At 32.9% G+C, this 27,408-nt stretch overlaps 2 protein-coding genes and 1 non-coding gene across 3 annotated transcripts; 2 read left to right on the top strand and 1 right to left on the bottom strand.

Moving 5' to 3' along the window:
* Nucleotides 1–3,235: 3,235 nt before the first annotated feature.
* Nucleotides 3,236–6,284, bottom strand: LOC123913078 (subtilisin-like protease SBT1.6). The gene has a single exon (XM_045963679.1). The coding sequence runs from the start codon at nucleotides 5,932–5,934 to the stop codon at nucleotides 3,616–3,618; it is 2,319 nt and encodes a 772-aa protein (XP_045819635.1). The 5' UTR covers nucleotides 5,935–6,284; the 3' UTR covers nucleotides 3,236–3,615.
* A 10,484-nt stretch (nucleotides 6,285–16,768) lies between these two features.
* On the top strand, nucleotides 16,769–16,887 carry LOC123919090. The gene has a single exon (XR_006813020.1). It is a non-coding gene; the product is annotated as a 5S ribosomal RNA (ribosomal RNA).
* A 4,516-nt stretch (nucleotides 16,888–21,403) lies between these two features.
* Nucleotides 21,404–24,663, top strand: LOC123913079 (ubiquitin-NEDD8-like protein RUB2). Its single transcript, XM_045963680.1, has 3 exons — nucleotides 21,404–21,634; nucleotides 22,488–22,747; nucleotides 24,281–24,663. The coding sequence occupies exons 1-3, from the start codon at nucleotides 21,542–21,544 to the stop codon at nucleotides 24,387–24,389; spliced, it is 462 nt and encodes a 153-aa protein (XP_045819636.1). The 5' UTR covers nucleotides 21,404–21,541; the 3' UTR covers nucleotides 24,390–24,663.
* Nucleotides 24,664–27,408: the final 2,745 nt, after the last annotated feature.

Consider the following 27,408-nt stretch of genomic DNA (forward strand, 5'->3'; position numbering starts at 1 on the left):
TATGAGGGAGTAGTTTTTCGCAAGTTCAAATTAGAATATTTTCTATAAGTGTTTTGATTTACAAAATTCTACCATAACACTTTTATAAATGTTCTGGTTTATAAAATTCTACTAAAAAATGTATATTACAAATAAAATTTTGGGTTTTGAATCTGCTAAAGAGGGTTTTATGCCAATTTGACTACGTTCAGACCATTCCGCACCATTTTGGGTTTGATATCTGCTAAGGAGACCCCCTAGGCCGGTTGAGTTGGATGCTATTGTGGAGGAGGAGAAGGCCTTGGCTGATGGCGCTACGACATCTAATTAACTTGTTGTCTACACTATGCCGCATTCGTGAGAGGATACAATGACTCATGGTTAATAGGGACATTCCACAAAACTCTCGTCCTTATGGAGTTTTCTAGGATGTCGAGAAAGATACCTTGCATTTTTATTTTTTTTTTGAAGGATGGGTGGGGCTACTGAGTAGCATCTTATGTGTAATATTTTGTTGGATAATTATTTTATTTTTATATTTAATTTTTGTATAATCGACCTGTATCGTTTAATGGATAATTATTACATGGTATATAGAAGTCTATTATTGTATGGTTTAATTTTTGTACGCTGACTGATTTGAAGCACTAGCTGAACCAAGTCAATTGTCGTCTCCACTGCAGCGATGCAAGAAGGATGATCGATGTCGAGTATCGCCTTTCTGTCGGTCTGCTCAGACGAAACCGTCTTGTTCACCAACATGAAACTTTAAAATAACGGCGATGTGATTTTCTCTCAATACAGTACGAAGAGACGAATCGAGCTAGATGCTACTTTGGTTAGATCCATCCATTAAAGCTATATGTTCAAGCTTGATCCGTCCGGGACCTTCGATGGAATTGTGGCTTGCACGGTTGAACCCGGAGAAGATGAAGTTGAAGCGGTTAATTTATTTGATCCATAGTCTCGTTCATGCTATATTTACTGTTTTTAGTGTGTCACTGGCATAACCACCTAATGTTGTGTAGAATTTTCAATGAGAATGATCTCTATAAATCAATTTATTTACTTTTATTTTTAATAAAAAAATGTAAATAAATAAAATAAAAACTCATCTAAAACAAAGTCATAATTTATCCCGTGTCTCAATTTGCAACGACATGGCCGTTTTGCCTTCAAGTCAAGTTACAACATTCGCCGCTTTGCCACAAACATCCTCCCTTTCGCCTTGTTGTCTGTCTTTTCCTTCTATGTACCTCTAAAAACTTTACCTTTACAAGAAACAACCTCTTATCCTCCTCCTTTCTATTATGACGACAAGAAACACATTACTAATGATTCAGTGAGGGACTTGAAGGGCAAAAGAGAAAAAATAAATAAATAAACAGTGATGTTAGTATATAAGGTGGAGACGTGATTTCCAAATACTAGAGTGACTAGCTTCACTCAAAATCAATTTTAGAGATAAAACATGCGATGACGGCGAAAAAAGTCACACATGTTAAAATCTCGATGATGAAGCTTAAACGTGTTTCATCTCATCGAGTAATCAAACATGTGCTAAATAAGAGAAGTTCAAATATTTTTAAACTAGTCTTAATTTACCCTAGACAAAAATTTCAATGCCCGACTTTCTATATTTTATAACATTTTAATAGTGATTATAAATTAATAAAAAATGCTAACTAACAGTACTTTTGAGGAGACATTCTTGCATAGACACAACACATTTAGGCACAAACTTACTAGTGAAAGAATTAAAAATAGTAATTATTATCTTAAAAATAGTACTCCCTTCGTCTCAAAATAATTGTCGCAATTTGATCGTGTGCACTATTCATATAAGCTACTTTGACCATATTTTTTTTACTGATGCATAAAGATAACTATTAGCATATGAGATCTTGTTAGATTTGTCTTGATGAATACTATCAAAATATCAAATTTCCATAATTTTTAATAATACACAACAAAAAATATCCATGATCAAAATTGTGCATCGACAAGTGTGCAGTGATAAAATATGATAATTATTTTGAGACGGAAGGATTAACCTAAACTTAAATTAATTCATCATCGATGAAAGACTCACTAAATCTGTAAATCATGCTAAGATTCCACCCTAGAATTTGGCCCAGTCTACAGGATTTTGTTGGCCTTCTTATGCTAAAGGCACTGACAGATAAATCTTTAACGGTAGAGTACCATTTACTCCTTGTACGATTCCACCTATCTTTATCATTTTGTTACTTAAAAACAAACACTCCATGAGCATGATACTTATTTTACAATTTTCAATTTTGTTTAGCAGCTTACAAGTATTATATAATACCACATGGTTAAGTTTGAGAATATATTAAAAAAAATTGAGGGTAATATAATTCCATTGTATCAAGTTTTGAGTTTGATCTCCAACTTATTATAAAAAAAATAAAAAAATAATAAAAATTATATATATATATTTGAAAACTTTATCCTACGTAATGGCGGCTTGCACACATGTGCAAGATGTGCGACCGCATCGGGCCTCAAAATTTTGAGGTCCTATAATATTACTTATGTATTATTTATACCTATAAAACATCAGATGTATATTAATAGATTAATTTTTAGGCCCTGAAATAATAGTTATATATTGTTAATGTTCATAAAATATCATATGAATATCAATATATTAGTTATCTATACTCATAAATATAGTTATAGTCTATTTTAATCTTTGCATAAAATTTAACCTTACATTAGGAGGTTCCTTTTTGACGTTATATACAAAGATAATTATTTTGTATTTCTTGTTCCATTTGATTTAATTCAATTGGTTTAATATTGATAATTTATATGTTTACAAGAATAAGAATGATTTTTTTTTATATTATATGCAATTTAAATTGAAAATTCTTTTAAAAAAAATTTATATTTTTTTTATTAAGGGACCACTTTTATATTTTGCACAGAACCTCCTAAAACTCGGAGACGCCCCAGCGTACTTATACATTAAATTTGCTTAACCACCATAGTTGATGCTTAGCTTTCAAATTTTCGCTAGTCATTGACGTTATCTCATATCATGAAACCATTTATCTTTTATGGTTGATTAATTTAACCATAATGTAGCAATTTATCAAATGCCACGTCAAATTCTTAGTTGGAACTTCATACTGGCTAGAGATCATAACTAACATGTTGCCATGTTGGCAATATTTTTAGGAATGAAAGTGACTATGTGCTAAAAAACAAAGTAACTAATCCCCTATAATTTGAAGAAAAATGTAAAATTGAAATCAAATTATGATAACTTATCCCCTATAATTTTTTCATGGTCTATAACTAGACACCTAAAAGTCTAGACATAGTACTACAAACTGAAACTGAAGAAGTAAATCGAAGAAAAACTGTTTAAAAAGAGCAGTACACCAAAGCATTACAGTGACAGTGTTACACAAATCCAACCCAACCCTGTTATTTTAACAAAGTCATTCCACACTGGCTTATATAATAAGTTAAAAAAAGGAAAAAATAAACACTAATGATATTTGTAGTCTAGTATAACAACTTCTTGTGGCAATTCAAAGATGTACCACTTTACACGTGGCCAATTGCATCGATCAAAACAACATGATCGAAACCCAACCTCTTCTACAACGGTTCTATTTGAGTAACCACAATGGGGCTCCGAACAACATGTTTACCATCGGTCCACGAAAGTGACCCGAATACTGCTCCAGAAGGATCCATTTTCATATTTCGGGTATCTGCATTTACCGTCACCACATAACTCCTCTTCTTCACAGTCTCTGAGAACACTAGACGTGAAGGCCTCACCGTCACCGTTACTCCCTTAATCTGAGACTCAACACTCACATGGTAAACCGAATTCACCACACCAACGTTAGTCACTGTTCTTATAAATGTCTTTGAAGCCAATTTTCTCGAAGCCACCGGAAACATAGCCACAAACGACGGGTAATTCAGATTCTCCGGTGAAGCTTTCCTCGCCGGACAATTCTCCGGTGTTCGAGTAATTACCTGAATAACCTTTGGTTCATAACCAATAGCGCAGAGAAAATTAACATAATCACTGTTAGTAATATCATAAATCAACCCAGGATCCATTGCATTACCCAAATTAAGATGACCCGACCCGAAATCATAAGGAGTTGATTTGTTTCCAGTAGCCTCATCCAACATGGGGAGATTTCTATTATCAAGAACACTAGCGGTGGTCATCATGGCGGATCTCACGGCGGCCGGGCTCCAATCCGGATGAGCAGATTTCAACAACGCCGCCGCGCCACTAACATGAGGTGCAGCCATTGATGTACCAGACAAAATATTGAACTCAGTTCTACGTGTATCGGAATCTAGACCAGTGGGACCCACTACATCAGACCAAGCCGCGAGAATGTTAACACCCGGAGCAATCAAATCCGGTTTAAGTAACTGTGGGTTTAAACCGTTCGGTCCTCTAGCCGAAAAAGAAGCGAGAACCGGTGCCGGTTTAATTCCGAGGATAGTTCCTTTGAAATCAATTGTGGCCGTTGGATTAACAGAAGAAGATATATAAGCTTTGATTATATCTCCTTCGTTTGAACCAACGGCACATGCAGGAAGAAGATGAGCATCACCGACAAGTCCTTCACCGTTTGAGATTCCGTTAGCGAGAATCATTCCAACGCCACCAGCTTTCTTCACAACAAGACCTTTTGCTACTCTTGGGCTACTTCCTCTATCACACACCACGATTTTACCTCTTATTTGTTTTGGATCAAGTGAATTTTCCATGCAAAGTGAATCACCAAGAACACCGGATTTTCCAGGGTAAACTAATTGATACATTTTACCTTTTAATGCTTCACCGGAGTAAAGTGATACGCCGGAGAATTTTCTTCCGTCACCGATGATTACTTGAGCTGGAAAATCCCGATCGATTGTGCCTGCTCCGACTGTTGTTAACCATGGAGCAAGATTTGTTACTGACATTCCACTTGGTCCGTCGTTCCCGGCGGAGGAAGAAACAAACACGCCTCTTGAAACAGCGCCGTAAGATCCGATTGCAATTGGGTCGAGATAGTAAGGTGAAGCTATACCATCTCCGCCGCCGATTGAAATGGAAATGACATCAACACCGTCGGTGACGGCTGTGTCGAAAGCGGCGAGGATATCGGAGTCGAAGCAACCGGAATTCTTCCAGCAAACTTTGTAAACTGCTAACCGTGCTTTCGGAGCAACGCCTTTAGCAATACCGGAAGCGTAACCGGACATGTTAGCTTGGAAAGCGTAACGGCCAGCGGCGGTGGAAGCAGTGTGGGTCCCATGACCGTCGGCGTCACGAGGGGATCGGAATTCAACTGTTTCGTTGATCGGATTCAAAGGACCAGCAGAACCAGCACCAACTTCATGACCCTTGGAGAAGAATCTAGCACCGATCAATTTTCTGTTACAGTTTCTGGGTGAAAATTTTTCACCAGATTCACAAACCCCTTTCCAACGACGAGGAATAGGACCCAAATTCAAATCGGAGAAGCTTCGTCGCTCAGGCCAAATGCCGGTATCGAAAACTCCGACAATTACATCGGAGCCGTAATCAGACTCAGACCATAAACCTCGTTGGTTACGAAGTCCAAGAAACTGAGGTGAACGAGTGGTGTGAAGTTGTCGGCGACGATCCTCGAAAACAGCGAGGATCGAAGGGTGGTTACTTATGGAAGCAGCTTGTTGTTTAGTGACAACTGCAGAGAAGCCATGGAAAACGGTGTCGTATACATGAAGGATATGGGTTTGTTCTGTGAATTCAGCTGTGTACCAGTGATAATGTGTTGGGAAAATTGAAGGTTTGGAATGAGAATCAACTCGGAAGATGAAGGTTTTGGGAATTTCTTCTACATCTGAAGAAAAAACGTGGGTTGAAGAAAGTGAAATGAAAAGGAAGAAGATGGAATTGAGAAATTGACCCATTTTGGAAACAGTAATGAGTGAGGGAGTGTGTGTGGATGCTGAGTGTGAAGGGAGTGTTATAACATCCACAAAATTGTGCTGTTGAAAAGAATATTTTCTTTTTCATCTAAAAGGAAAAAATTCGAAAAATATAATTAAAATACACCGGTACTAGTAGTATAATAATACTCCGGGTGTTATTTATAATATAATGTAAGTAATTGATTGTGTTAATTATTTTTAAATTTTCGTATCTAGAGTATGTATCTATGCTGTCGACATTGAAGTCTAATAAGTCAGCCTAATATCCGGTTGAATAGATTGCAAAACAATTATTTTGCGCCATATCATTTAAAAAGGAAAATTTTGAATTCTTATGGTTGTTAGTATTTGTTTGATTGTTTATAGAAAAAATCTAGAGAATGTGTGCCAGAAAATCAGAAAATAATTCCACTCAAATTCGTAATGTAAGCTGATAAAAAAAATAAAGGATAAATTATTAATTGAAGCTTTAAACTATCATTTTATCTTTAATTTTGTTGCGATTGAATTAACAAAATTCATCGATTTAGTATAAAATTCCCTTGGTATAAAATTACACGAATTGGAGATAGAATGATAAAATATGTTTTTGAGAACATGTGTTTTTAATTTTGTTTTCTAATTTTTTTTTTTTAATTTTGTCTTCAATTTTAAAGTCGACTTTGAAAAAGCTTATGATTCGGTGAATTGGGGATATTTGGATACGATGGTGAGAAAGATGTCGTTTCCGACGTTGTGGCGCAAGTGGATGTCAAAGTGCGTGTGTACTGCTACAACATCCGTGTTAGTTAACGGCAGCCCTACTGAAGCGGGGCTCAGACAAGGTGACCCTTTATCTCCCTTCATTTTTCTTCTAGCGGCGGAGGGCTTGAATGTTATGATGCGTGCTTTGGTCCAGTCTAATATGTTCACGGGATATAGCATTGGCTCAGATAATCCTATAGTTGTTTCACACATTTAATTTGCGGATGACACGTTACTGTTGGGTGTCAAGAGTTGGGCCAATGTCCGTGCTCTCCGGGCTGTTCTTGTTTTGTTTGAAAAGGTGTCTGGGTTGAAAGTGAATTTTCACAAGAGTCTGCTAGTCGGGGTAAACATTGGTGAATCTTGGTTGACGGAGGCAGCCTATGTGTTAGGTTGTATGGTGGGCAAGGTGCCCTTTATGTATCTGGACTTGCCAATTTGGTGTGATCCTCACCGTTTGTCGTTTTGGGAACCGATGTTAACTCGCATACGAACCAGGTTGTCTTAGTGGAAGAACCGCTTACTTTCTTTTGGTGGTTGATAGATCTTATTTAAGTCTGTCCTGACTTCTCTACATGTCTACGTCTTTTCCTTCTTCAAAGCTCTGTCAGGTATAATCTCTTCTCTTTAATCTTTATTGAGTAATTTCTTTTGGGGAGGGAGTGAGGGTGTTTACACTGATTTTTGGTAAACAACCGCTAGTTTAAATTAATTACTTGAGAGATCAACTAGTAAATCTCGGAACATATTTGTGTGTTATTTTCTAGAAAAATATGAATGTTCATCATCTTTTACTTGAACATTTATTGTTTGATTTGCATTAAATGCATTAAAAACAGACTGATTCGACGAAGTCGAATGATCAAATTAAAATACAAAAAGGATTAAAGTAAATTTGCATAAACTTGTTAAAAGATTTGCAAATAAAAGTTAAAGAACCTGAAGATAAATTGCAATTGAATGTAAATAGTGGTTGTAATCCATCTATGTCCGTCCCTTGAACCCGTTTGCCACCGCGGCGTGGGTGTTGCAAGACTTTCATAAAATAAGATTCAACCCTTTGTTCTTATTACAACCAGATATATATAGACCTTGCAGGAAAAACTACCACTAGATCCTACGGTCTAAGTTAAAACAGGAAATAACTTCTAATAGTAGCCTTACACTTGGCATAATTACAAGACAAATAAAGATAACTCCCACTTGCATGCTTCTGCCTTGCTTCACATTGATAACTTCTATATTTTTCAACTTAAACCAATATATATAAGTCTGTATTAAATTGAGAAAGAGCAAGATAGAATTCGACCTCATGGCAAAATGCTGCCACGTTCCTCCCAACTTAATAACTTCTATTATATATATATTAACCTTTTTCGACCAAATATATATATATTTGTGGTATTAACAATGGATTAAAGTGAAACACAATATACCAATTCGACCACTTTTTTGAATAACATATATGTACTTGGATTAATACTTGATAACATGCATGTATCAATTAACATTTTGGCAATTGGAACCTCAAACCAATAATTCGACAAGTACACATATATAAATTAATCTTAGTCGAAATACACATGCCGATCGAAATTAGTTTTTTCCTTCTTTTAAATTCAAACACCAAGACTTTCTCAATACCATAAATCTTATAATTTTGGTGTTAACAGAGGGTCATAGAAAAGTTTCTTGGATTAGTTGGCAGAATGTTTGTTTAGGAAAGGAGCACGGAGGGTTGGGGGTTAGACGGCTGAGGGAGTTTAATACGACTTTGTTAGGTAAATGGTGTTGGCGAATGCTAGTTGATAAAGGTGGGATGTGGTATAGGATACTAGCTACTCGATCGATATGGTGAGGTGGTTGGGAGGTTGGCGGTTGGGGGTCGGGGAGGCTCTGCGTGGTGGAGAGAGGTGTCGAGAATTCGTGATGGGGAGGGTGCAGTTGGCGGGGGGTGGTTTGTGGAGAGTATTGAGCGGCGAGTTGGTAACGGTGCCAACACTTTTTTTTTGACAGATTTGTGGTTAGGTGGTGTACCCCTGAGTGTGAGGTATAGGCGCCTTTTCGACTTGGCTACTGATAAGTCAATATCGGTGGCGGATATGTGTGGGCTAGGGTGGGAGGAGGGTGGAGCGGCGTGACACTGGCACCATTAGTTGTGAGTGTGGGAGGAGGAGATGCTAGGGGAGTGCACGAGTCTACTTTATGATATTGTCCTGCAAACTACCATTTCAGATTCATGGATTTGGCAGCATGACACTGGTGGTGGTTATTCTATGAGGGGTGTGTATGCGCTACTTACCTCAACAGACGCAGACACTGTGGCTGGTGCTTTCGAAGTCATTTGGCATAACCAAGTTCCCCTGGAGGTCTTGATTTTGGCTTGGCGGCTTCTTCGTGACAGGCTACCAACCAAAGATAACTTGGTGGCACGTAACATTATTTCTCATGACGCTCGTTTTTGTGTGACTGGTTGTGGTGCACCGAAAACTGCTAAACACCTGTTTCTCTCCTGCCCGATTTTTGCTCCCTTGTGGAATATGGTTCGTTCTTGGCTAGGTGTTGTCTCAGCTGACCCAGAGCTGCTACATGATCATTTCATTCAGTTCATATATTGTTCAGGTGGGTTACGAGCTCGCCGATCTTTTTTACAGCTTGTCTGGATGTGTTGCATTTCAATTATATGACATGAGCGGAATAACAGAGTTTTCAAGGCAACAGGATTTACAGTTCAACAAATGTTTGATAAAATTAAATTATTTACCTATAAACACCCACATGTGGTGGTTGAGCCCATTTGTTTGTTTGGGTATCGACTAATTCAATGTGCTCTTGATTTTTGTAAAACTTTGTGGCTCTTTTTGGCACACCTTGTGCTAAATAGGGCTCTCTTTTGGTGTTAATATATTCCATTTTTGCTTGTTAAAAAAAATTGTCTTCAATTTTGTTGCGATTAAATCGATGAATTTTATACAATATATGATGACTTTACGATGTATGTTTCACTTTAACTTAGTGTCCATCTCAACTTGAAATCACAATTACTTTAAGCAGGGTCATTCGTGAAGCTTGCTTGTCTGACACAATTCAATAGAGTTGTTGATGAAACCTATTTAGATTTTTTTTAATAGGTGTTGAGTTAGATAAATTGAAGTATTATTAAGTATTATTATTAAATAATTATAAATGAGTTATATGTACACGATATTTATAAATGAGAATTGTGATGGACATTCGAATCGGAAAATCATGTTCTTCTTACTTGTCCGATTGCATGGGAGGTGTGGACTAAGGTACATTGATGGTTTGGGTTGATTGATCATAGTCTTGCCGGATAGCATCTCATCTATGTTTGTAACTTCTTAGCACCGTTCAGAAAAGGGAAGCAAGGCTCAAAAGGAATGTTATTGGTATGGCACGCGGTAGTTTGGTTGCTTTGGAGAGCTCGAAATGAAAGGATCTTTAATGCAAAAAAAATTGAGTGTTGATGACATTTTTGAAACTATTAAACATCTCTCGTGTGGAGTTGGTTATTGTCTAGGAAGATTAACTAGCCTTGTTTATTTTTTGAATGGCCCGTGGCTCCCGGTGAATGTATTGTCCGGAAGTTGATGGGTTGGGGCTAGTTGTTGTTTCTGTAATTGTTGTGGTTGGGTGAAGTATTACATATACTTTTCTTATGGAGATGAGTTAAGTATCTCTTGTACTTTTTTCTATTCTTTGTATATAATATATATTTTTACTGTTACAAAAAAAACTAAAGAGTAAATGCTTATAACAAAAACAAAATTTGTTTCAATTAATTGAATTATCATATACGGAAAAGACGTAAAAGTCTTAAATTCATATTATACCAAAAATTGTAAATATGTTGTGATAAAAAAAATTGTAAATATGTTTTTATACCACATTTGATTAATTAGAGTCATATTACCAAAAGTTTTTACTTAAATATGTTATTTTTTTGTCAAGTAACTTAGTGGCTAGAAATTTCACCTTAAAAGCGAATAACCTGGAATGTATAGGGTTCGAACCCCGACTACTGCATTAATTAGAGTCATATTACCAAAAGTTTTTACTAAATATGTTTTAAAAAAATATATAAATATGATATTTAGAGTCATATTTGGCATAGTCTTATTGATGAAGGATTGCATGTTTTTTTCATGTAGTTACTATAGCTTATTAATTTTAGTTTTTACATTGATTTTGAGCCTTTTTATTTAGGTTGATACCAATTTATTTAATTTGTATGTTTTGTTAGAAGCATTCACTTAAGCGCCTTAGCAATATATTAGCAAACCATTCAGGTTATTGATTTTACATTATTTGGAACAATAATTGTTTGTTTCATGATTAATTAATGTAAGAGTTGTTTCTTGAGTAAAAAAAATGTAAGAGTTGTTTCGAAAACAAATTAAATAATGTTTCAATAAAAAGCTTATGATAAGAAAAGTGCGAAGAAATTAATTACCAGCGCATAATATATCATATAGATGTTATGAGTTATCTTCTTACCATCCAAGAGAGTTCATGCAGTTTTTTCTGAAGCATGACAAGTGAGAGACCTACCTAATATTTGAAGTTTTAACTATTCATTTTTCGTGAAGCGTCAGGTTTGTCATGGAAGTATCAATGCTTATATGCTTGGACAAGTTAATTAACTTATATATACTTCTAAATTTTGAATTTCAAGGTGTTTAAAATATGCATAATTATCTTGGGATAAGTACATTTTAGATGGTAAAATATTGTATAACATATTTGAAATGTTTAAATACAGATTCAAACCTACTATACCACTTTTGCCATTATTAAAAACTTGTATAATTTTGTTAAAGAAAATAAAGAGAAAAGACTTGAATAAGGTGATCGTGTGATGCATGCAAATAATGCCTCGTAATTGAAAAATCATTCTAGTTTACTTGATTTTTTTTATAACTTTTTTATTGGTGTAAGTATTCACATAACTATTTTTAGCAGAGAACTTGATACGTCACATTTATCGGCTCTTTCCTTTCAACCAACTCTTTTCAATTCACTTGATTTAATAATTAAGCATTACATGATATTTTTTTATTACTACAATGGAGTCAATGAAGATCGAATTTAAGATCTTATACATACTATTTAAATCTCTCACCACTATTACATGATTTTCATATATAAAATATAACTCATGTAATTAAAATGGAAAATAATACGTTTTTTAAAAAATATATTAATATTTGTACAAATATTTTTGAATTCTATATCTCGACATTTTATTTTTTATAACGCTAAAAATGTGAAGAAGAAAAAACAGAAATTAAATAATATAATCAGATCATAAGAATAAAACATGGACAAACTCTAAATTAATAAAGTACAGAGAAAAAAATTATGATTATTGTCTAATAGCATTTAGAGAATAATATTATACGAAAATTATTATAAAATAGAGTTTTCTTCTATCAAAACACCCTAGACCCAATATACGCACTCTCTAAAGCAAATGTATAACATACACCTACACTCTAGAGAAAAAAAAAAGTTAGTTGTAATTGTCAGGGACGGACATAAGGGGGGGCAAGTAGGGGCTGAGACCCTCCCCCCCCTCTTGTCGTATTTTTTTTTCATATACTTGTTCTTGATACATATGTACACATAAATTGATATTTGAGAGATGTGTTTAAAGATTAGTAACTATCGTTTGGTGCAAAACATGTACCCACAGCATAGTAATTGTAACAATTTACTTTAAAATATTTTGATAATATATATTATACACTACTAAAGTCCAAATTCAATTAAGTTAGTTTTGATTGTTTGCTACAAGTGGGAGATTATTTTTTGCTATGAAGATTGTGAAAAATAGGTTGAGAAACAAGATAGAAAATGAATTTCAAACTAATTATGTGATTACTTATACCGAGAGAAGAATTGCTAAAAAATTTAATACAAATTTAGTTGTTGATGAATTTTATGATATAGAGCAATGTCGTATACAATTTAGATAAACAATGTGATGTATTTTTTATTTTTTTATTGAGTAGATTTAAATGCTATTATAATTATTATTTATTTAATATTTATTATTTAGTTATTCCGGCCCCCCGTTTTATAGATTTATGGATCCGTCCCTGGTAACTGTGTGTGTCATTTTGTGTACAACACTATGCTTCTTTTACGATACTATTCAATATGGGACAAATGCTTCGGTTGCAACAAACTCTAACAATATCAACCTCGATTGGAATTGATACATCTTCTACTTTTACTGTCTATACAAACAATCATAGTTCAAAATAACTATCATACTCCATCATAAAGAATATTCACTTGACAACTAAACCACTCCAAAAATAATGATTCATATTCATCCTTAAAGGGTATGTACTTCACTTGAAGTTAAACCACTCCAAGAATTTATACAACTTAACTTTCTCTATAAGGTCTTTAGTCATCGATATAATGTCACATTATTACGTACAACCCATTTTGCATCAACGGCAATCAATGCATATCTACTAGTAATAACTAGCCATTTTCCATGGTAGCGCATAAATGTTGATTGACACACTCAATTTTCATAAAATATAATTTTTCTCTCATAACGAGTGAGATATTGTTACAATTTGACTTCGGTTTTTTTCCCTGATATTGTTGCACCTGGACAATAGCACTTTACATTTTGAACTTTCGACAACTCCATATGATTTTTATTCCATAAGAATGCCATATAGCTCACTTTTCAATCTTCTTTCTTCATAAATAATTTCCTTGACAATTTTTGTTAAAGCTCAAATATTCTTCTAATATATAAAATCGGGTTTAATATGCCCATAAAAAGATGAAATAACTATTTTTTTTTGGAAAGGACTATTTGAATTTTAGCGTTTTATCTTTTTCATCAATAACTCCAACAACTTCTAAATAAGAGACAATATTAACGAGAACACTTATATAATCAAATACTTTTATATTGTCATTTATACGCAAGTTGTGACACCCTAAACTTAAAAATCTATGTTAGACCCTAAACGTAAAATTGTCATCGCAGAATTAGCAAATTAAAAATAATTTTCAGAAATAACAATAAGAAAGATAACAACAATCATATCACAAACACATTGTTTCATATTGGGCAAAGACTCAATACATGCGGCTCAAGCTAGCGCTCCGGATCCAACTCAATGTTACTCCCTCGCGAAAGCTTCTCTCGTATGCCAAGCATAACATACACGATATGCTCCTCCTACACTCACAGAGCCGTTGGATTTATCTCAATGGCCTTCATCGCCCTAAATGCCAGTTGTTGTCAGCTAGCACAAATGGTTATAATTGTCTCCCTCTATATAAAGACAAGCTTTGACTCAAAGGTGCACAATTTTGAACTACTTTTCACTTCACTCTCACACTCTCTCTCAATCACATACTGACTTGAACATTGGAGCGTTAACGTGTTTTGCGGGTACTTTTCCCTTCAGGATCCACCATACCTGAACTCTATCGCCGCCGTAAGTACTTCAGTTCTCACCGTCAGAATCACTTGATTTTGTTCGCGGCATAACACACGTAAACTTAGGTAATCACACACATTCATGTAACACTCTACTAGAGGAAAGATAATGAAATGATTTGGATAAAAAGGTTTAAGAATTAATTCCCCTCAAACATATAGCATCGTCCAACAACATCATAAAACGATTCAACATAGACGACTACTAAAATATAACAGATAGTTTTCTCGTTCCCCTGATGTTACATAACAAGAGATCGAAATTATACAAAAAAATACCACTTGTCCATGATGATAGATAAAAATTCCACTACATCTGAAAAATCTATGGATAATCGCTAGGAAAAATCACTATAAAGAAATATCAACACTTATTATATCAACTTTTAAAATAAATTACTTTATAAAAAATAGATATTTTACTAATTTCAAAATAAAATTAACAAAATTTCATAAAAAAATTAATATTGTCTCAACACTTATTAGATCAATTGATATTATTATCACTTATAAAAAAAAATAAATAAATTAATATTTTAATATTTTTGTATTCTAAATCATACTAGTATTTAACATAAAATTTAAACCAAAATTTAGTTTTTTTTTTTTTTTTTGTTTACTTAAATACTTTTACGAACTTTTAAAAGGCCTCATTACAAAATTATCCTTAGGCCCCCTAATGTGTTATGCCAACACTACTTCATATCATCAGATTTTAGACTATATATGCGAACAAAACTTCATATTGCAACATTATTTTTATATAGAAATTCACTTACCAAATAACAACAAAAGATAATAAAAGGAAGTCCAAAATACACAGTGAAGAGAAAGAACAAAATACACAAAGGAGAAAAGCAAATGACTAGACATAAGTGTGTTTAATTTACTTTGGGGTAAGGTGGCCATGACCACCCTGGCTCCGCGCGTTTAATTTGCTAAAAATTAGTAAATGATTAGACATAAGAATTTCAGTTGTACCATGTCATTTTAAAATTGTTTCTAGGAATAAACAAATTGAGATGTAAGAGAAATTAACCTCTGAAACTCCTTTAGGTATCTCCATTGAAGATGCTATGACGTTTTGTTCAATACACAAAAATTGTTCTAAGTGTTATTCTATCATGTTTTATGTTTTGTAAATCAAATGAATTTGTAGTACATACTAGCAATGGTTTATAATTTATTATAAAAAAAAAAAAAAGAAGCAATGGTTTATAAATTTTCCTATAACTTTATACTTTATACTAATATAGACAAATTCTAATATGGATCACTTCTTTGAGTGGTCCATGGTGGACCAAACATAAATAACATTATAATGAATACGAATTTCATATAATCCACCGTTGAATTGAAAACTTATATCATATAGATCATTCCTAAAAAAATTAGAAAAATTGAAAATCACTTGATATGTTACTGGGGCTCATTAAGATTAACGGTTTATGAATTTTTCTTAAATACCGTTAATCTTGATAGGTCTCAATAACATATCAAATTATTTTAATTTTTTTAAACAAATTTATGAATGGTCTATACGATATAAACTTTCAATTCAACGGTGAATTTTATAAAATTCGTATTCGTTATAATAATATTGATCACTTGTCCACGTTGGACCAGCCGTAGCATTAGCCCTCTCGTATAATACTATGATGTTGTGAACAAAAGATGCTGCTTTCTTTTCTAAAAGCTATTACTATGATTTTATTGGTTAGCAAGCGTGGCCGTAACAGCTATGGCAACAATTTACAAGCTTGATGTTCACAATTTCCAATCAACATTTAGAGAAAATTTGATACTACACTGCATGCACTTGCAGAACTGGTTGGTGAATGGTTGAAGGAAGAGGCAGATCAATTTTTGGTGCTTGAAACGCGCGTGGCAATCAATATTACTGCTACTGAGTACTCTTTTTTCCTCAATCTGTTTCTGTTATAAGTTAACAAAGCAAAAGACAAAGGGACAAAGTGTCCCCAACTTCTCCTTTGTCCTGCATCGGATGGTTGATATTTCCTTTGGGAATGTATGACATGATTTGTGGGACCTTGAGAACATACATGAACGGTGGAGATTGCGTTGCACAAACGTTTGTGGTGTGTAGGACATGTGATGATTTCAGTCATTCACGGCCCCAAGAGTGGTATGGACATGGTCTGGTCCCATATATTATCCTTCTTTATTTTTCCTTTGAGCTGGAAAGTGTAGTTCTCTCAGAGTTTGGATTTGACCGCGACTCATGAGTAATTTATTTTTCTTTTTTAAAATAACACTCATTTAAAGAGAAAAATTATATTGAAAATATTATTTTTTCTCTTTTAAAAAGTTGACTATATAAATTTCAAAATATTCTGGTTACAATATCTAAGTAGTACCTCTGTTCATAATTATAAGATTAAGTTTGACAAAAATTTATTATTCATTTATGTAGTTTTGATCGTATTTTTTAATAATATATAAATGTAAATATTAACATATAAAATTTTGTTCAATTTGTTTTGATGAGTATTTTCAAAATATTAAATTTTTATAATTTTTACTAATACACAATTAAATATATTAGTGAGGTGCGATCATACCAGCACTAATGCACCGGATCCCATCAGAACTACGCAGTTAAGCGTGTTTGGGCGAGAGTAGTACTAGTATGAGTGACCTCCTGGGAAGTCCTTGTGTTGCACCTCTTTTTTAAAAAAGCCACTAGGTTTGGTCTAGTGGTGAGGGGTTCGGGTAGTACGTTATAGGTCCTGAGTTCGATCCCCAGCTCATTATAAACAAAAAAAAAAACTTTAGTTGGGATGTCGATGACTTACTATGATGTCATGCTCTCCATTTTTGATAAAAAAAAAACAATTAAATATATTAGTGATCAAAATTGTGCATTGGCGTATGTGCAGTGGTCAAACAGTATCTTATAATTACGGATGAAGGTAGTATTAATTATCATTTTCCTTTAATTTTTTTTGAAAAAAGTGGTAATTATTGCTTTATTTTTCATCACGTAATAAAATACAGAAAAGAAAAATAACATCCATGGTCCACTTAAAAGGAAAATTCAACTCCTTCGATCTCAAATTATAAATCGTGTTAGAAAGAAAATTGTACTAAATTATAAGTGATTTTAAAATATCAATAAATATTTAATGTTATTTTTTTCATATAACTTTACTAATTTTTTTTTTTTGAAGAAGCTAAATTATCTCATTCAAATTGGCACTTGAGAGAATCGAACCTGAGACCTTAAGGAGGAGCACACTTCCAGGTCTCAAACCAATACCACTAGATCAACCTAAATGGGTTAACTTTACTAATTTATTATTTTCTCTTCTTTCAATTCTTTAATTTTCATTTTTCATTCCGTCAATTTTGTTTTACATTTTTCATACTATTAATGAATGATAATTTTATAAAATTACTCATAATTTCCTTTTTTTCACACAAAATTAATTATAGTACTTCTTAATAGAAATTAGTTATTACCGTAAAAAAAAAGTTATTAGCGTCTCATGAGCTTAACTCAATTGGCAGAAACATTACATTATGCATGGCCGTGATTCGAATCCCAGACCCGATCTTCCCACCTATCAAACTTAAGAGCCACTAGGCTACTTGACCAAAAATAATAATATTAGGGCTTAACTACATATTTGGTCCCTTACGTTTATTTTAGGTTTCAATTTGGTCCCTTACGTTTAAAAAATATCAATTTGGTCCCTTACGTTTATTTTAGGTTTCAAGTTAGTCCTTTCCGTCAATTTTGTCACATGTGGCAGTCAATTTGCATATGTGGACTGACACGTGGCACTTGGACACAGTGACACGTGTACTGTTCAAACGTTGATAGTGATAAAACTAACGGAAAGGACTAACTTGAAACCTAAAATAAACGTAAGGGACCAAATTGATACTTTTTAAATGTAAGGGACCAAATTGAAACCTAAAATAAACGTAAGGGACCAAATATGTAGTTAAGCCATAATATTAGTTACTAGTGTTGTGTTTTATAAAAAGAACTAATATGTACATATTTCATCATCTTTTAATCAATAATTCAATATGATTGCGATCTTCATCTCTTTGATCTCATACTTACTAACAAAGGGAAAATTCAGATTGATAATAAAAGGAGGTTCAAAATCAGATATAATAGATCGAGTAATTTGGGACTTTCATAAGGATTGGTCATTTTCAAGAATAACAAGCTCTCTAGGAATTTGGATACAACGGCAATGACTAATGGATTTGGAGGGATGAGTGATGACAGTCAATTATATAATGTTTTTAGTAGTAATTTATGATAGTTTTAATAGCAATTGAAGTCCAAAAGCAAGCAAATATCTGAAAAAATGAAGTTATTTAGCCCATAAGTAAGAAAAGTGGAAAAAGCATAAAAAAAAGGCAAAAATATAATAAACAGTGAACACCATCATACCTACGATGAGATCCAGCGTGACGCGATGAAAAGACAGTTTAAATTGAAGAAAATCTGCAACAAATCTTTTCATCGTACCACGATGACATACCATCGTGGCACGATGAAGGCGGTTGAAGAAAAACAGAAAATTCTGATCAAATCTTCCATCGTACCATGATATAATCCATCGTGGCCATGATGAGGCAAAATTACACGCCATCGTTGCCACGATGATACGATGGGTACGCAGAAAAAGCTTAAATCTAGCTGAAAAACTATAAATAGAGTCATCCTCCTTCACAATTATTCAAATTCATAAATATTGAGAGTTATTCAATATTCACTCTAGAGTTAGGATAATTCTAAGGAGAAGACAAGAAGGGTCAAGGAACTCCAAGGCCAATAAGGTTCTTTTCTTTTATTGTCTTTATAATTTATTTTTCCTAGGTTAGGTCGAGTAGATGAACTCCGTTACGAATGCTTGAGACATGTAACCCTGGTTCGATAAAGTTTATGCTCGACTGTTATTATGTTATTTTCTATATTTGTTTTAGCTTTAATTATTCATTCTTAATATTGACCACATTAAGTGAATGAACCTAGAGGAAATTAGTTGATCCCGTGACAACAGAATTAATAGGCCAGACCAAAAAAACATTTCATTCTACCAATATGAGACCATTAAATTCAGTATCTGACGTTACGGGGGCAGGATTAAGAATCGCACATGTTAAATTCTGCAATGATATTAGGAAATCGAGTGAGGATAGAGAACTTGTTAAATTCCGAACTTCTAAATGTTAGGACGCACTCTTTAAAGGCTGAACCTATTAAAGGTAATGATACGAAATAATGAAGGCTAAACCTATCAACGCTTCATTGGTTCGACCTAAGTCAGATTGCAATAGAAATAAGTATAGTAATACTAGGCTTATTTTAATATAAATTAACCCGGTAGCTTATAACTAATAATGGGGTATAGTATAACGCCACTTACCAAACATGAGTAAGGGAGGAATTCGAAACACTTAACCACCCCGTGCATCTACTCGCACAACCTTTTTTATCTTAATTGCTCTTTAATTTCTCGTCCTTTACTTTATTGTTATTAAATGCACAACTCTCTCAAACAAACAAAGTGAATGCAAAACAACTTTACTTTATAAATTCCTAAGCGAAACTAGTAATTTTGGCACAATTCTTGTGGAGAACGATAACTTATCACTTGGTTGCGATTCTGTGACTTGTAGAGCCACCATCAATCACATAACAAAATGATGAAAATTTAGATACAATGACAATGACTAATGGGATTTGGATTTGGATGAAAGTTTTCATAATGATGAAAATTTATGAACTATTTTGTTCAAGTAAGTTTAAATTATACCAAAAACTTATATGTTTGAAAATTTTAAAATTGACCTGTATAATATTTTAAAAATTGCAAATTGACCTCTACTATTTTCAAAAACTGTAAATTGGTCCCTAATTTTTTCAAATTTGTCCTTTAAATTTTTTAAAATTGCAAATTGGACATTATTTTTCAAATTTTATATTTGACACAAAACTTTTCAAATTTATAAAAGTGGTCCAAAATGTTCATGTTGAAATTTCCCATACTTTATTTAAACACACATGTTTAAAAATGAAGGTAATTCAAATACAATAATTTGAATTGCTTGGAATTTTAAATCCTCTAAAATTTTATTATAAAAAAACAAACCACTAAAATTTCTAATTACTCCATTCAAATACATTAATTGGATTTGTATTTGTATCAATCACACACATATTTTTTATTTTTATTTTTATCACAAACTAGTTTAGGGACTAGTGCATTCGCACGAGTCCATTGACTTTTATTTAATTTTTTCTTTCTAAACTTTCTATAATTAATAAACTCAGTAATAATATTGTTTATGTTTCTAGGTTTCTATTTTTTATGCGTGTTCATCTTATTATTTTTTTATATTGACCAAACTTTCGATAATTTTTTTTTTGTTTACAATGAACTGTGAATCGAACCCATGACCTATAACATACTCCCCAAACCCCTTACCACTAGACAAAACGTAGTGGCTTTCGTTAATATATTTTTTGTTTTTGTTTTGTTTCTATTTTTATGAATAGATTTATATTTTTTTTTTGTTCCTATTTTTATACATATATTTTTAATAGAGTAAAATTACGATGTATGATATAAAATCTAAAATATTATTAAAACTAATTAGGACAAATTAGTAAAGTTGATAGTAATCAATTTTATTATTTTTTTTTTTGGACAAAATCGATTTTATAAAATTAGATTAGAAGTAGATTTATTTATTTTTTTGATTTCAATCACAAATTTGTATGTTTACTCAACCAATACATCGATGAATAAAAAAAACTAACACATCGATCCCCATAAAAACATCAATAAATATTTGATCAAAATTTAATTTTTTTTTTACAATAAATATTTGATCAAAATTTATATTTAAAATTTGATACAAAAAAAAAACTAACACAACGATGAAAATTTAAAAAAACTAACACATCGATCACTACAAAAAAAAAAAACTAACACATCAATAAATATTTGATCAAAATTTATATATATATATATATTTTTTACAATAAATATTTGATCAAAATTTATATTTAAGATTTGATATTTTAGTGTAAAAATAAAATAAAATTTAAATTTTTTCTATATCTTTAATTTTTTTATTGGGCCAATATCTGCTCGGCCTAAATTATTTTGTGTCTATAAAAGAAAAACGAATCCCGCTACAGAATACTTGCTTCAAATACTTGCTTTCGATAACTCTCTCTCTCTCTCTCTCCCTCACACAAACGCATTACATTACATACTCTTGTGTTGTCCCTCTTTCTCTCGCGCTCTCACTTTCTCCCTAAACCGAGAAAAAGAGGAAAACAAGATGCAGATCTTCGTCAAAACTTTGACCGGAAAGACTATCACTCTCGAGGTCGAGAGCAGCGACACCATCGACAACGTCAAGGCCAAGATCCAGGTTATTTTCTTTTATTAGTTAGGGTTTTTTCGTGATTTATTGCTGCTGCTGATCTTAGTTAGGGTTTATTCAATTCGGTTTCTGTTAGGTTTTATAATTGAAACTATTTGTGCAAGTGTTTATTCAATTCGGTTAATTAGATTCTAGTGATAAATAAAACAACGAAGAAAAACTATGGTGTGTGTTTGGATTACAGAAACTGTTTTGATAGGGTAAAGTATGGAATTATTAATACTAATTTTTGTATATGACGGACTTGATCATGTTACTATGGCATGATTGAATTTTAACAGGCTTAAGAATGCTTTCAATTCTGATAGATTGTATTAAACGGTTTCAGAAACTGTAAATTCTCTTGCGGCAGTCGTGGAGGCAACGATTTTCACCACTTAATTGTTTAGATTATCTCAATTTGATTGTGTGAAGCCTTTGAATGTAGGGATTGTTGATCCGAGTCATAACTCATAAGGAGAGGCTATTGTTGTTTGGGAGTATATTAATATATTTAGCTCTTTTCCTAAAATAGCACTTTTCTTAAATAAATCTCCTTAAATATAGGATGTATTGAATATCAGATCTTAGAAAAAGAAAGCATTGTTAAATATCGGTGTTGGGGTTTGCTTCAGAATTAAATTAGGCACATATTATCTGCTACTCTGATTAGGTTTTGAGCAATGAATTTCTAATATTTACTGGCTGGAATATGGTATAGTAAAGATTAAAGAAACAGAGTTTTAGGGGGACGTTGGTTTGAGTTGTTTTATACAGTTCTTTGAGATTGTGTGTTATAGTTTAATTGGTAGTGTTGTTATAATTTGTTTCTAACCACTTCTAGTGGAATATGTGGTTGTAGGACAAGGAAGGTATCCCTCCTGACCAGCAGAGGTTGATTTTTGCTGGTAAGCAGCTGGAAGATGGCCGCACTCTTGCTGATTATAACATTCAAAAGGAATCAACGCTTCACTTGGTCCTAAGGCTCAGGGGAGGAACCATGATTAAAGTGAAGACTTTAACTGGAAAAGAGATTGAAATTGACATTGAGCCAACTGATACAATTGATCGTATCAAGGAACGTGTTGAAGAAAAGGAGGGAATTCCACCTGTGCAGCAGAGGTACTCTATCTCTCTCTCATCCTAATTGGGCTTGACTAATTCATTGTTAAATGGTTATAAACTTATAACTATTAAATTAAAACATGTCACCTGTTCATTGCAAAACTCGTATTTTTTATAATTTCTTCTGATCATATATATACTTGAATGTTCTCAGCCAGTATTATTTTGGCAGATAAAGATAGAAAAAATACACGCACTTGCATGTTATTGGTTTATATTTCTTCGCTTACTTTTAATAAAGCTTCCTCTTGCTTGACGATCAACGTGGTCTTGTAAACTGGATTTACATGTTATCTTGTTAGCGGTAAAATGATAGAAATTGTATGGGGTTGCTTTTATATTAAATATATCACTTATTATTTGTTTATCTATCATCTGTATCATATGATTGTTAAGACACTACATCATAGGCAACACCTTCTTTCTTTCTTCTTATGATAAGAGGGATTTGAGAGGGAGGGAGTCATTTGGTCAGAATTGGGAATTGGTTGAATCTCAGATCTCTAAATCTGCAGGGATATTCTTACTTTCTGTACGTTGTTAATATTCATTTGTATCCCACTGTACCTTTTCCTTTTGGCGGCATCCCCACCATTTGTCACGTTTGGGTTTTTTTTTTTTTTTTAAGTGACTTCATCTCTTCTTTGACAACTTCCTTCCATCCTGAAATTTCTAAGGCATGTGCATTTTTTATAGCAGTCGAACCCTAGACCTCCTTCATATAACTGCTCTGGTGTCCTGACCCATACCACCGGGTTACTCCTTTGGGACAAACATTGCCATATTAATTCCAGTATTTCTCAAACATCAGTTTAGCTTTATGGTAACAAGACAATTTTGATGGCAAACCATTATTTTTTGCAATTAGGAGATCAAAATTTGTTCATGATAGTTGATACACTATCTTTTCATGAACCCAGGTAAAAGAGAACAAGGTACGGTTTGAACCACATATAGCTTAGTTTTGTTTTTAGCAACTAAGCTGCTCACCTTAAGGACGAGATGAATATTGGGGGTTGATGGGGGAGTATTGATAGGTATGTTAAGAGATTTATTTTGTAAGTTAGGTTGAGATAGTAAGAAGAAATTAATGTGTTGCCCGTCAATAAGATGGTGCTGAGAGGGAGTCATTTGGTGTGAGTTAGAACTGGGACTTGGGAGAATCTTGTATATCTCAAATATTCAGGGATCTATATATTTTCTGTACTTTTGTACACTAATCTTATCCAGTTTCCATGATAGTAGTGCATAATTTTCTTCTTGTCATTGATAGTTTGATATTTCTTATACAAGTGTCACTTTGTTGGATTGCATCGTTGTTGGATCTATTGAACAATGCTTAATTGCTCAATATTCAAGAACAATACCGTAAATTTTATTCTGATTCTTAATTTTCTGTTGAATTTAGTTTGCAGTTTTAGAAACACGTTTTAGCTTTCTTCACTAAGTACTGTAAATGAAAAATTAAGATTTTTCTTTTGACTCCATTGGAAACATTAGAATCTTACACGTGTTGTCACTTTGTTGCAGGCTCATATATGCTGGTAAGCAGCTTGCTGATGATAAAACAGCTAAAGAGTACAACATTGAGGGTGGTTCCGTGCTTCACTTGGTGCTTGCATTGAGGGGTGGTAATTAAGGTAGAATGGACATCCAATATAAAAAATTAGCTTGTTCAGGCTTGGTTTACTTTCTAGTTCTTGGTAAATGTTTAAAAATTGCTTCTGAACCTAAAGACATGAAATGAAGCTTTATACCGTCCGTCTCTGTGGACACGGTTCTTTTATGTGCTTGGTTTTTTGTAATTTTGGGGATTTTATTGGTGGTCAGTTGCTTTTCGTTGTATGCTTTTAAACCTAAAAGTTGGCATCTTAATGAATCTCTTAACTAATAATTTATAACCACAAGCAAAATATGGTGAGTTTTTACTCTGATCATCTGTATAGAGGTGAAAGTTTGATTTTAGTTTAAGAACCACAATGGTGGTTGCCTGGCTGGGACCTAAACGTAATTGTCAGACAGCCCAAATATGATGTACGGAATGGCTAAATTTTTTCCTCAGTTACAATTTAAAAAGAATGCGCCTCCTGAATTTATGACTTCAGAATGTGGTCCATGTCAACAGTGAACATCCAGTCTATTTGGCTAAGTGTGTGCCATTTTTATATGAAAAATTACAAAGTACAACTATAGACTTGGTCCTTTATTAATTAAGATAAATTATAAAGAGTTTAATTTGTATGCACATATAGTATAAAATTATTACACATGTTTAATCAGATTTCACAATTTAGGTGTCATAATATTATATTTTAAAAATTATAGTATGTATGTTGACATGTGTTTTTTGGGATGGTCTAAAGATGAATCTAGTGTGAATCCAACTACAACTCTCGATCTATACAAAACGCACTGGCTTTTCCGAACTTCCCTTCTACTGTCAGTTAAATCCTTTTCTTCTGCTTTTTCCTAACGATCCCATTCTTTAAAAAAAGAAAGCATATATTAGTTACAAAGAATCATCCGAGATTGAGTTGTGCAATAATAATGTTTTACAAATTCGTGGATTGCTAGAGGAAAGGAATGTGCTTGCCTCTTGATTAAGCCAATTGAACTTTCCTACAAGGTAGTTTGAGAACAAATCATTAACTGATAATTTTGGTATGATTTTAGCTTATCATGTTACTGTGATGCCAATTGTCCGCGACAACCTCAAATCTCAATCCTCGTCAGCTTTTACACATAGAGATTAGCATCAATTGATGCTCACAACATTATTTTTTATTTGAAAAACTTTAATCTACTCAACAACTAAATTATAACTAATGATTTGATTATATTGTTCAAGAAATGATTAAAAAGGCATGTGGCAATACCATTATTGAGAAAGAATAATTAGCAAATAAAAATAGAGTAGCTGAGGTGGGGGCTGTGTTGATGATAAGTTTCAAATTCAATGGTCAAGTTGATGTGTCCACAACAAATCGAAAACGACACAAAAGGTTCAGTTAAGTTAAGCACTGCTGCCAAGAGAAGAACTGTATGTTTAACTCTGCCCAATTCGATTTACCAACCAGAGTGTCCAATTCGGAACAAGCCAAACCATAGTACGTAACTTGGTTCTTCAGTCTTAAGTCTTAACCAATGAACAATACACATCCATGTTAGTATTTGTTTACATATTGATGGTTCTTTGAAACTACTGAAACATGATATTTCTGGTTTGAAGTTAGGCTTGGACAATCATTCTTTGCGTGTAGAAAATGAGATATAATCTAATATAGTATATACAGAAAATTCATAGGCTTATATGGTATATTACATTGATATTTGATACTATATGGTATACAAGATGAATAAAAAAACAAGAATTTAGATAATTGAATATTTTCATTTGTTTACCTTAATTTGTTCAATGTTAGACTAACCTTAATACTGGAAGCGAGGATGGAATCATCGATCTCCTTAATTCGTTATGCTCAGCTATTAAGCTAACCTTAATACTCCTATACAATAAGTAAGGTAAGGGTAACTTAATACGTTTTGTAAACAAAACTTCACATCAAGTGTGACATATTACACGTGGATCGGGGGATTCAAGGATAAGTTTTGTTTGAATAGTATTATTTTTTTTATTATATACAAATAAAAATAAAAATGTTTGGTACGTACGTCAACCATGTTTTTTGACAAAGTTACTGTATTACTTTTAGTTGATTAGTACTTGGACACTATAATCTATTTTTGTTTTTGGTACAACATTATAATCTATTTCTGATTACTAGTAAACAAGTATTTTGAAATAAGTTAAAATAAATCAAGCTATAAGAACGATTATCATAATTTGTTACTGTATTACTTTATTTTTTTGAATAATGCTAGCAACACACTCTTTAACAAACACACTCCAACACACTCTCTTTTAATGGTTGAAATTCACATGGGTCCCATAAAAAAATGTGGACTCATATAACTTTTATGGGACCCATATAAATTTTAACCAATAGAAGAGAGTGTGTTAGAGTGTGTTTGTTATTGGAGTGTGTTGCTAGCACTCCTCTATTTTTTTACCATTATTGCTAATTTGATTTCAGTATAGGAACTTATCTAGGAGAAGTTGCTTAAATTTCTTTAGCTTTAGTATTTAAAATCAAAGTTTACAAAAGGTCCCAAAAATGTGTTGTCGACAAATTTCACAATGATGTACATGAACCCAAATATTGACCAAATCTTGAGATCCTATAAATTACTACACGGCAGTACATCTTTCTCAATTTGTCGGTTGTCTACACGATCAAAAAGGATAAGACCAAAAGAAAAAAAAGTAAGAAAACGCCACAAAAGACTATACAATCCTTCTTTTATTAATTTTCTAAACCCATAATATTACTATTAATATTTTTTATTTGTATTATAAAATTATCAACGGTTCTGGTTTTCCACAAATGGTTTGGTACAAATCAATAGGCCAGCATCGTTAGCTAGGGTTTTGTTAAACTACTGGACTAAAAACTAGTAGCATAAGTTATCAAACTACAATTGTGAAGAGTAACAACTAACAAAGAATATAGAAAAGAAAAAAACTAATTTAAATATGGTAACGCATCAACTTTCCACATCTGAAAAAAGTTTGAGCTAATCCATTAAAGACTAAAGAG

Source organism: Trifolium pratense, linkage group LG3 (genome assembly GCF_020283565.1).
Source record: "Trifolium pratense cultivar HEN17-A07 linkage group LG3, ARS_RC_1.1, whole genome shotgun sequence".
In the NCBI taxonomy this organism is placed as follows: domain Eukaryota; kingdom Viridiplantae; phylum Streptophyta; class Magnoliopsida; order Fabales; family Fabaceae; genus Trifolium; species Trifolium pratense.

Bases quoted from the DNA above. Each gene is read 5' to 3' on its own strand.
- LOC123913078 (XM_045963679.1), bottom strand. From the start codon at position 5,934: ATGGGTCAATTTCTCAATTCCATCTTCTTCCTTTTCATTTCACTTTCT.
- LOC123913079 (XM_045963680.1), top strand. From the start codon at position 21,542: ATGCAGATCTTCGTCAAAACTTTGACCGGAAAGACTATCACTCTCGAG. The intron at 21,635-22,487 runs GTTATTTTCTTT...ATGTGGTTGTAG, and splicing joins ACGTCAAGGCCAAGATCCAG to GACAAGGAAGGTATCCCTCC. The intron at 22,748-24,280 runs GTACTCTATCTC...ACTTTGTTGCAG, and splicing joins ATTCCACCTGTGCAGCAGAG to GCTCATATATGCTGGTAAGC.